The 11,137-nt window shown below is 38.0% G+C and overlaps 2 protein-coding genes across 12 annotated transcripts in view; both read left to right on the forward strand.

Moving 5' to 3' along the window:
- kmr (kramer) overlaps positions 1-5,533 on the forward strand; it is a 67,185-nt gene extending 61,652 nt beyond the window's left edge. For 4 of the 9 annotated variants that reach the window (XM_032439298.2, XM_070207698.1, XM_032439294.2 and 1 more), the window contains 6 exons: positions 92-1,432; positions 1,494-1,676; positions 1,735-1,827; positions 2,164-2,281; positions 3,377-3,858; positions 5,140-5,533. In XM_032439298.2, the coding sequence (XP_032295189.1) occupies positions 92-1,432; positions 1,494-1,676; positions 1,735-1,827; positions 2,164-2,281; positions 3,377-3,399 (1,758 nt within the window). In that variant the 3' untranslated portion in view covers positions 3,400-3,858; positions 5,140-5,533. Of the gene's footprint in view, positions 1-91; positions 1,433-1,493; positions 1,677-1,734; positions 1,828-2,163; positions 2,282-2,651; positions 3,038-3,376; positions 3,859-5,139 lie in introns of those variants that run through there. The other 5 variants (XM_032439291.2, XM_032439296.2, XM_032439292.2 and 2 more) reach the window with 3 other exon arrangements.
- A 4,277-nt stretch (positions 5,534-9,810) lies between these two features.
- LOC6634846 (uncharacterized) lies at positions 9,811-10,935 on the forward strand. Of its 3 annotated transcripts, none has more exons than XM_032439306.2 (4): positions 9,811-9,947; positions 10,036-10,082; positions 10,150-10,469; positions 10,531-10,935. In XM_032439306.2, the coding sequence occupies exons 1-4, from the start codon at positions 9,933-9,935 to the stop codon at positions 10,668-10,670; spliced, it is 522 nt and encodes a 173-aa protein (XP_032295197.1). In that variant the 5' UTR covers positions 9,811-9,932; the 3' UTR covers positions 10,671-10,935. The 3 variants fall into 3 exon arrangements, with proteins under 3 accessions (XP_032295197.1, XP_015024938.1, XP_070063144.1); XM_015169452.3 differs by having other exon boundaries at positions 9,814-9,947; positions 10,153-10,469; XM_070207043.1 differs by having other exon boundaries at positions 9,851-9,947; positions 10,036-10,086; positions 10,153-10,469.
- The last annotated feature ends 202 nt before the right edge of the window (positions 10,936-11,137 follow it).

The raw sequence follows: 11,137 nt of genomic DNA on the forward strand, positions 1-11,137 counted from the left end.
CTTCTACATGATGTATTTGCTGCGATTGCTGCATGTGCCATAGTCTCATCCTAAGAACTGTAAACTAAACCCTTGTCTTGTGATTTCACAGAAACTGGAGCAGACCGTGGCGGGCAATGCGCGTCTGGAGCAGGAGCTGCTCACGCTGCGGCAGAAGGTGCAGGCGACGCGTTCGAATGGCGCAGGCAACGATCCTAACCAGCTGAACGGCAACCAGACGGCGGCGGTGCTGCAGTCGGAGCTGGAGCGTGTCCAATCTCTGGTCGGGGACATGCAGCGGCAGCGGCACGAACTGAGCTCCGCGGTGCGCCAGCTGACGGAGAACTCGACGCGTCTGTACCAGGAAATTGGTAACAAGGAGCTGAGCCCGCCGAATGGCTCCAACGGCAGCTTGAAGAAGCGCAGCAACTCAACGAGCTGGACCGAAACCGATCTGGATGCCAATATGCATATGCACAATGGCAGCCAGCAGCATCTAAATGATTCCACGCTAAACCTATCGACGCCCCTCTACGTGGACACCAACACGAACAGCCCCGGCAAGCTGACCGACTACAGTCGCTACAATGGCAGCAGCGATGCGTTGGAGCTGAGCGGTGTCGATAGCGACGGTTTTCTGGACAGCAATCCCTTTGCAAATCTGAGCAATCTCGAGAAGCAGGAGATCAAAACGGTGCGCATTGTGAAACGCGAATCGGAGCGCCGACATCGCGATCGCAGCGAGCGCGGTCTCAGCAATTCCATACAGAATCTTGATCAGGTGCTCGAGGAGGAGCACTACGCTCAGCAGATGCAGCAGCACCAGCAGCAGCAACAACAGCTCCTCGAGGAGCAAATGAGCAATGGGCATCACAGCCGCTCCAAGTCGCTGCCACGCAACTACAGTGAACCGCCAAAGCCCCGGCACAGCCGTCATCTAAATGGCAAACAGAATGGACACCATTTTAATGGTGGCTCCGACTACGATCGGAACAGCAACTATGAGCATCAGGCGCCGCCGCCGCCAGCTCCTCAGAGCAATGGCCATCATCATCATCATCATCAGCAACGGGAGCAGCAGCAGCGGGAGCATCTGAATCCTTTGGCCAATGCCTACTTTGCCAAGCAGCTGCAGCAGCAGACGCATCCGGGCAGGGACAGCGCGAGGGTGGCTCTGCGCACCAAGACCGACTCGCTGCAGAGCCTTAACAAGAGCCTGACAGACATCAGTCCGGAGCCGGTCTTCCAGAGCGTCGCCGCGCGTCAGATCATCAACGAAATGTCCGCCGGCTCAGCTTCGGAGGATACCGAAAAGATTGTAGAGCGCGTGCCGCCGCCGCACAAACATCGACGCGCCGTGCCGCGCGAGAAGCGGCGGCATTACACGGCGCCCAACAATGTCAACCAGAAGGCCATGGAGAAGGTGCAGGCCGAGAACGATATGAATCGCAATGTAAGCCTCAATAGACTCTTTAGATTGTCCAGCTTAATCATATTTATTTGTTCCGCCGCAGAACACCAACTGGCGAGCACGCGATGATCTGGATATGGAGGTGGCGTTGCGTCCGCGCATCAATGCGCCCGATGTGGTGCGCTCCGCGCTGGGCCAGGGCGAGAAGATCTCCGAGAATACCATTGACAATTTGCTTTTGGCGCCCAACAAGATAGTCATACCCGAGCGTTACATACCAGAGACAGTGAGTACTAATTGATTGATTCAATTGATTGATCTAATTGATTGATCTAAACCAACAGACGCCCGAACTGTCGCCGGAGGAGAAGAAGCGTCGCCAGGAGAAGGTTGAATCCATCAAAAAAATGCTCGCCGAAGCGCCCATAAGCAGCAATGTAAGTAATCTCTTGAAATATAACTAGATCTATTGTTGATTGACTGACTGACTGACTGATTGATTGATGATCAAGGCATAGCTTAAGCCGGAAGAGCTGGAAAGCTGAATTTTTCACATTAACTACCTTTTACGACGGAATTTACTAAATTATTTCAGAGAGTTGACAAATAACTTAATTAAATATATAAATAATAATGAAAGATAAAGGCATTTTATGCTCACAGAAAATAACTTTAACCTGGCAAAGCCGGGCAGCCCTTATAATATTATCGATAAATATAGTACTTATAACATTTATCTGAACTCAATCTCTTCCTATCTATTTTTCCTCCAGGAGAACGAGACGCTGCCTGCCAGCAAGATCAACGCGGAGAAGAAGCAGCGCGAGCATTTACTGCAGCTAAATCAGATATTGGCGCAGCAAGTCATGCAAGTCAGCAAAATTGTTGCCGGTACGTAGATGCAAGAAGCATTCACAAAACAATTATTTAAGAACATTAAAGTTAAGTTCGATTCGATGTCCGAAGCAATTCAATTATAATATATATTCCGATGCCTGCCAGTTGAGTTCACGTTCCATGTTTATGTTATTTACTAATAAATAATGCGCTCCAAATTGTTCTTTTTTGTTTTCGGTTGTTTCATCACATCACACTCACACACATACATATGTATTTCTATATGTATCTTTGTATATGTATCTTAAGCGTTTATTCAGTGTATTCATTTATAAACCACAGCATTGACCCATTCAAAACTGTCTCTATGCTCTTCTAATCTAAATATATATATATTCTCTCTCAACTCTTTCTAATTTTCTAGACGATTAATGAATACATATCATATGCATATGCATCTATAAAGTGTTACGCCTCTTATTCCATATCGAATCCAATATCATTCTCATCTCATTGCGAGCTCATCAGAAAGGGCGTACGAAATTCATATATTTCCACTGACAAACACTTAAACACACTTCAGATACTCTTCCACAGTCAATACCATACTCCCACACATAGAACATGCCCCACATAAACCAATCATGCATTTAGCTATTGGGTGCATATATAATTATATGTACCTGTAGGTATATATCATAAAAAGTTTCAAATTCTGTGAATTCTGATCACTCGTCGTGTTTTACAATTTCTGTTAAAAGTTTTTAGATTATAAAGTTTCAAATTCTATGAGTTCTCATCGAAAAAAGCGCATAATTCGTGTTTTACAATTCATGTTAAATGTTTTACAGTTCATGTTAAAAATAATTCATAAATTTAAAAGTTTTTAGTTATACATATAACATGAAAAGTTTCAAATTCTATGAGTACTCATTGAAAAATGCGCAGACGTCGTGTTTTACAATTCATGTTAAATGTTTTACAGTTCATGTTAAAAATAATTCATAAATTGAAGAGCTGTTTTTGTTCGTTCTGTACAGCATAGCTTAAATAAATTTTGTGTTTGTATATTTCTTGTATTATTATGCATATTTTATAAATTTGATTTATTTATTTTTATTATTTTTATTTTTTCTTGCATACTTTTAGGCAATCCCACTAGTCACAACTAACTCAATTTTAGAATGTCGTGTTGTTTATGTTTTTGTTTTTGTTTTTATTTAAATGTTCACACTTTTTTGTTATTTGTTTGAGTTGTAAAATGGGCCACGAACTGTTGGCCACGTTCAAATGTGTGTCTTATGTAAACCAAGTTACATATGCATAAACAATAACAACAACAACAACAACAATAACAATAACAACAACAACAGCTACATACATACAACAAACACAACAAAATGAAAAAAAAAAATTACAGCACAGCAAGAACTCACGCGACGTTGAGATTACCGCATGCTAAGCTCACAAAATAACAAAAAACAAAAACAAAATCAAATCAGTTCAAGCAATCACAAAATACTAAACGACAACAACAACAAAGCAATTGCAACAACAACAACAACAAGTACCAACAACAACAACAATAAGCACAAAAGTTAAACAACAATTAAACAAATGCGTAAGTCAAGGTTTGTACACATTTTGTTTTTATAATACCCAAACATATATGATATATGCATATTTATATATATATATATATCTGCATAGTTTGCCGACTTTCTCTGAATTTAAAATTAAAATTTGCTTAGTTTATTAGCTTGGAATTGGCCTAACTAATCAGCACGCACGCGCTTGTAATATTCTCATAAAATAATATAACAAAGTAAATACACCTCTACGCACACACACACACACACACACACACACACACAAACACACACACAACAGCATTTAAATAGAGTTTTTAGCTATACACAAAAAATATGGCACTTTAATAAATCTATCAAAAAAAAACACAGCACAGTGCAAATCAATTGGAAAAACTTACAGCAAAAAAAATTGAAAATGATGTTAAAAAAGAATTGAAACGATTTCAAAGATTTTCTTTTGCATAGAAGTTGAAAGAAGCCGAAGAGGAAATACCCTTAGAATAAATACATAACTATTTTATCTATATAAAATGCCAAATAATACCCCAGTTTCCGATCGATTGTTCCTTTTGGATATACTTAGTTAGAAGCTGTTGATAAGATGCTTTAATTTGGATATTGTTATCAGGTGCTAATTAGATTCTTCCTTAAAGATATATTGATCAGGTGTTGATTAAATTTTTCCTTTTGTATAAAGTTATCAGAGTTTAATACGACTTTAATTCGATGAGAGCAACAAAGGAAGCATATGCCAAGTTTAATTATCTTAAGTTCTTACCTTCGTGCTTAGCTTTTGTATAAATGGAATTTTCCTGGCTTTATTTTTTAGTTAAGAAGTCATTCAGGACAAACTCTTTGCCATTTATAGAGGCAATAAATATCAGTAAATAAGAGGCAGTTAAACTAAATCAATAGAGTAAAGCAAATTCGGCTAAACATAGTTGTCTTCGGTTCAGGCTCTTTATCAAAATTAATGCACTTGCAAAAACTGTGTAAAAAGTTAAACAAATATGAATGAATATGAAATACCAGCTAAAACAGTCCAACAAAGCTCAAGAGACGAGTAAGTATAAGCTCAACAGGCACAACAACAGCAACAACAACAACAACAACAACATACAAAAACCAAACTATACAAACATATATATCTATATATATCTACATATAAATGTATATGAACTCCTGTACAAAAGGTTTTCAGTCTACAGACAATTTTCAGTCCAACTTTTACAGCACGCTTGGGATGGTTTTTGGGCTCAACATTAGCACGAATTGCATTTTCCCTATATAAATATTTGATTTCCTTCTGTTAACCCACAGAGAAAGCCATGTCAAAGACGGCCAAGGGTCAATCGGGCCAGGACAGCGACGAGGAGCGACGCTCGGAGTCGCCAAGCGAACCACTGCCGTTATTTCAACAGCGCGACAATTTTTACAGCTAAGCGCTAAAGGCCAACAACTAACCCAACTACCCGACCGGAAGGGCGCGACTTCGATAGAGTATAAATATAATAATTAAGCACAATAACAGCTGCATTTATCTTCGAAACTTCAAAACAAATACAAAATCAAACTAGAAACTTTGCTAACAAAAAAAAAAAAACAACAACCAAAATTTTAATGAACATTTAAAATCGAAATCGTATCAATTGTTAATTGACTGAAGTGTAACAACAAATTTTAAAAATATCAAAAAAAAAAAGAAGAAGAAGAATACATAAATTAACGAATTTTTAGGCAAGCAAAATGCTACAAGAACAAGAAGGAACGGCTAACTTCGGCACGCCGAACATCAAATACCCTTGTAGGCAAAGTGTGAAAAATCCGAATAATATTCGAATCCAAATGGGGCAAGCTGTAAGTTATAGTAGTCCGATTTGAAGCTCGAGATCGAGTTATGATGAAAAACAAAAAAAAAACATTGTTTACGCACAAAAACTCATTTTTCGATTGATTCTTCCCATAGAGCTATAGTAGCCCGATCTTTGCAATTCAATTTCAACTAATAGGAAAAGTAATTTTGAAATATCAAGAACTTAATTTGCGACCTATTATGCCTACTAGCTGGTATATATATAGTATTTCGATCCGGCGTATGCAAAATTTCATGAAGCCTGTTTTTCGACAAAAGAGACTAGTTTACACTCCAACATGGCTATATCCTGGCTCTAACTGATCATGAATATATATATATTATATATGGCATTCTCTACAAGGGTATAACGACTGTTGATGCTTACATACTCGCACGCATATATATATATATAGATATATACAGATATATATATATATATATATAAACTACATATTATATACTACATAAAGATGCAACATATCAGTTAAGCGTGTTAAATAATCATTATAAACGATGGCAATTACATCAAATGTTAAAGCAACGTTCTCTAAACAAATTATATGAATATCAAGTACAGTTTATTGACTGTCGTCGCTTAGCATAGTCCAACCCGATATCGGTCTATATAGATACATACGAACTGGTAACTACGGCGCATCAATACTTGTTGTATAAATAAAACGTGTACACGTTCCTGTGCGGGCTCTCAAAATAATATTAAAAAAAAAACACAATTTATATATATATATATATATATATATATATATCAATGGAGGTATGTTGGTAACTAAAAACAATAACTTTAAAGACTTTTGCAACAGACTTTTGTGCAGAGTAGCGCATTTTTTCCAAACTCCCCAAACAACAACAACAATATGTCGCCAATTATTGCATTTGATACAAACAAACTTTTTAATATCACAAACAACAACAACAACAAAATCAAAAGCAACAACAACAACAACAACAAAGGGCACCAAATGGTAGTTAGGAACTAAATAGCAACAAAAATCAGTCAGTCCCCTCCCCCTCTCTATATATAGGGGTGGGGTCAGCTCAAACAAAGCGCACTTTCAAAGCATTTCACAACTTGGCAATATTTCAAATGTACCTATCACAAAACTATTTAAAACCTAATCGAAAATATATAATATGCAAATTATTTAAAAGAGGAGCAGAGCGACAAAAACCTACAACATATTAAAGCAAATACAAAACATGCACATATTAAATAAACAAGAAAACAAGTAACTAATTCTGGTCGGATATGCCCGACTCGTAGATACCCTGAATCCAAGCATTTTAAGCTTACTTCTATACATATTGAACAGAAACATAGACACAATTCTTTTCTTGGTCCCTGCTTGAATAGCTTCGGTATTTATTGTCCGATCTCTAACAAATTTACAACCAAACGAGTTCAACTAAGGCCAATTATTGCCACGAAAATGTTTTATTTATGTCTTTAGGTTTTATAGTCTCTGAGTTAAACGTCTCTGTTTCACAGCACATATACCCTAAGAGCTCAGAGTAGCCTGTCTCTGCCTGTTACAAACATATTCACTCGTACATCATACCCTTTCTAAATTTGCGTCAATGGATTCAGGTTATATTTACGCATGCACTGGCATTGCAGCAATGATAAAAGTAAATAAATAAAATAAAATAAATATATAAACAATTATTTAAATGTAGGTCAATTAGCCAGGCAATTAAACGGAGCAAGCAAAGAAAAAGTTAAGCGATTAAAAAAAGTAAACAAAAATAAATATTGAATGTATTTTAAACACAAGAAAGTCAATGATATATTAAATCCAATGCAATTCAATGTTAATGTCTGTATAACTTTTAAAGTTATTAAAAATAAAAAAGATATCACAATATATATAAAATAAATATATTAAAATATATGCATATAGTAAACACACAACGATAAACTGTTAAATATATACACATATATAATATATAAAATTAATAAAGAAGAAGCAAAAATAACAAGCAAATTGTACAAAAATCTATTTTAAGTTGATCGCAAGTTTTTAAATTTAAATTGTTACAAGTTTTAAGTTTTATTTAATGCTAAGTATTTTTTAAGTTTTTTTCATTTACGCCAAGCTCTTGATATTCTTGCAATCTATATTTGCTAATTATGATTATATGAATATTATTAAAACAAAAACAAACAACAAATAATTTGTACATTTCGCGGTGCTATATGTAAACATATGTGTAAATGTTGCTTAAAAAAACCCCTTTGACCTTAGTTCAAGCCAAGTCAATTCGATATGCTAGTTCTGGCTTATATTCGACTAGGAATTCCACGCGTATTTCACAAAAAACAATTACAATTATTGCAAAACATATTTATTGCATAAATACATATACATATACATATACATATATATAATATAAAATATTGTTTGCAAAATGAAAACAACTGCGAAAAGACGAGATAAATGTTATCAATAAAGAATATAGTTGAAAATTCAAATCATCCCCGTCCAGAGCATTTAATTTAATTTATTCACTTATCGCTCACGATTACAGCCCAAGGTTGCGGAACAGGAAGAGTAACTGGGCAGCGGTTACTTTGTGCGAATCTGGCGACAATTGCCAGCGAAATTCAAGATCAATGTGGACTCTATTAAAAATAGAGACGCGCGATGACAAACGTGGCCCCCGGCATGAATCACAATGAAACGCACAAAAGGCTGGCCAACAACAAGACAGCAACAGCAACAACAACAACACAGTGACAAGCCCATAGAGCAGCAAAAGAATGTTGACCAACTATGGGATACCCTGCAAGCAGTTCGAACGTAGCCCTGATTGTATGCATAAAGTAAATATATATGAAGAGGGCTTTTCTGCAACCAAATTTGCAAATGAATAGAAAATACCCTGTATATATCTAAAATAGCAATTAAAGAAGGATGACCAGCTATGGGACACCCTGCATGCAGATCGAGCCAAAACTTCATTGTGTTTTTTAAAAGAAAATACACAGAAAGGGAACTTATTTGCAGCACATGTGACAGCAGTGGTCGACTATAAGATACCCTGTATATATATCGGAAGTCGCGCAAAAATTAATTATAATAAAATATAGTCAGAAGTATATCAAATCTAGGCGTGGCTTCCTAGCACTTGCCGGGATCAGCTTCGGCTTTTTTAAGTACTTGCTGGTAAGGATAAATATCTGCAGGTAATGAAATGCTCTCGAATAATTCCAATAGAAGAAGTTAGATTTCTTGTATAGTATATAATCTCTGTATGCAACGTTTTTCTAGCTTATAACCTCTGAGTGTTACATACACTCTCTCGAAACAGGCATGCCCTTTATTATCAGCTAATGTTTACAGGGTATAAAACCAGAGCAGACTGTGAAGCACATAGCGCACAGCACTTTCGGCATGACAAACAGTCGCCACACGCGCTCGCACACACACACACAAGAGTTGAGTGTGTGTGGGCGTATGGGCAAATTGGCCGACAGGTGGCGTGTCAGGCGGCGGGGGGGAGAGGGGTGGCAGGTTGAGCTGTATGTGAAATGTAGAGCATGCGATAACTTTCTAAAAAAAGCAACACAAAGAAATGTCTTATCAAATTCTTACATCCGATTAGCATAATCGTGACCATGGAGCAGAAATCGACAAATGCGAACATATTATAAGATGGCCTTTATAAATTAGGAAATTGAGAAGAGATCAATAATTATAGAGGCAGCAATTAGAGTGGACCAGTGGAAGCGACGTCATACATCTAAAGCTTATTATAGGGTATATATATAGGGAGCAGAAATCGACAAATTATAAATTTGGAAATCGAGCAGACATCAATATTTATAGGCTACAAATATGAGAGACAAATTGTTCGCATTAAAAGCCAGCGATTAGAGTGGACCAAAATGCGACGTCAGCGCGCTGGGCTCTCAGTTAATTATCATACGTTTAAAGCTTATTATAGGGTATATACTAACAGAATTACAGTACGTATAAGTCGAAAAAAACCTGAAACAACATTAAACCTGATTGGCTTAAATCAGTTGTTGTTGTCGTTGTCGTTGATGATGCGCATAAAAACCACTCAAAACTCTGAGTGTACGCGACTCGGATTGATATATATGTAAGTATATAAAATATAAAATATAAAAAACCCAAGCCACGGGCAATAATTGTGCGGAATTAAGTGAGTCGCGTTGCCTAGCCTCAACTTCAGTTCACAGATGTGCGTTCAGGTGTGAAGTTCAGTTCAGATAATGTCAGTCACATTCGTAAGTTCTGCATTAGTAGCTTTCCATATAGTCGGGGCAAACATTTCCCAAATCCCAATCTCCATGCACACATTTATCTTCCGCACAGTTGACGCTCTTGGCCCTGTGGAGCCTGCTGCCCGCCGTGGAGAATGCGTATGTATGGGTATTGCTCTAAGCCATATGGCTGTGCCAGGCTGAATGTGTGCTCTTTCTCCACCAGCAGCGTTTATATCAGCCAGGATTTATGGCCCGCCCTGAGGCGCCAGCCTCGTCATGACCAAGATTATTTGGCTGAGCCTTTGCTCTGCGGCCGGCGCAGCAGGCATCGCGCTGCACCAGACCATTGGCACGGGCATGGATATGGGCACGGGTATGGACACGGGTATGGACACGGGTATGGGCATGAGCCAGGTCATGGGCGCAACTTTGGCTTTGGTTTTGCGCCCTATCCGATGCCATTTGGCTTTGGCTTTGCTCCACCCGGCAATGGCTATCAAGAGCCCGGACCGCTCTATAAGACACCATTGGCGCCTTTCGAAGGTAGCTTCAAGTGTTTGGGCATAAAATTTGCCATATATTAACTTGATTGTGTGTCTTGCAGATAACCAGCAGGCTTCCACTGAGCCCAACCCGAGCAGCGAAGTGCCTCCCAGCACCACGCCCAGCACCACGCCCAGCTCCACTCCAAGCACCACCACTGAGGATCCCACTTTGGCCATTGATATACGCAGTGGTCTTTAGATAACTGCTTAGTCTTAAGCCTAAAGTTAATGTATGCACTTGCAGAAAAAAGAAGTGTTGTATGACTCGAATAGAATACAATTGTTTTTGATCCTATTTTATTATTCTATTTAGCCTAAGACCCATAAAGATTTTTAATTCAACGAGGGAAATTCTTCAGTTATAAAAGTAAATTTAGCTCTAACATATTCTTAAATTAAGAATAACACAAACAAGATCGTAATAATAATAAGAATGAACCATTAGAATAATAAATATATATATAAGCAAAAATAAATAAATTTTTAGTAGCTTGCAATTCTCAAACAGTTAAAGCTGCGCGAAGGGTAAAACAGTTACGCTGTAGATCTCAAACCGGAAGGCTTAGTTATAGTATTAAATACAAATTAAATGCCAGCTTTTTCGTTGCTTGCAGCTTACAATTCGCAACCAGTTAAAGCTGCGAGAAGTCAACAATCCTAGAGTAG

The sequence above is a fragment of the Drosophila virilis genome, chromosome 2 (assembly GCF_030788295.1).
Source record: "Drosophila virilis strain 15010-1051.87 chromosome 2, Dvir_AGI_RSII-ME, whole genome shotgun sequence".
In the NCBI taxonomy this organism is placed as follows: Eukaryota; Metazoa; Arthropoda; class Insecta; order Diptera; family Drosophilidae; genus Drosophila; species Drosophila virilis.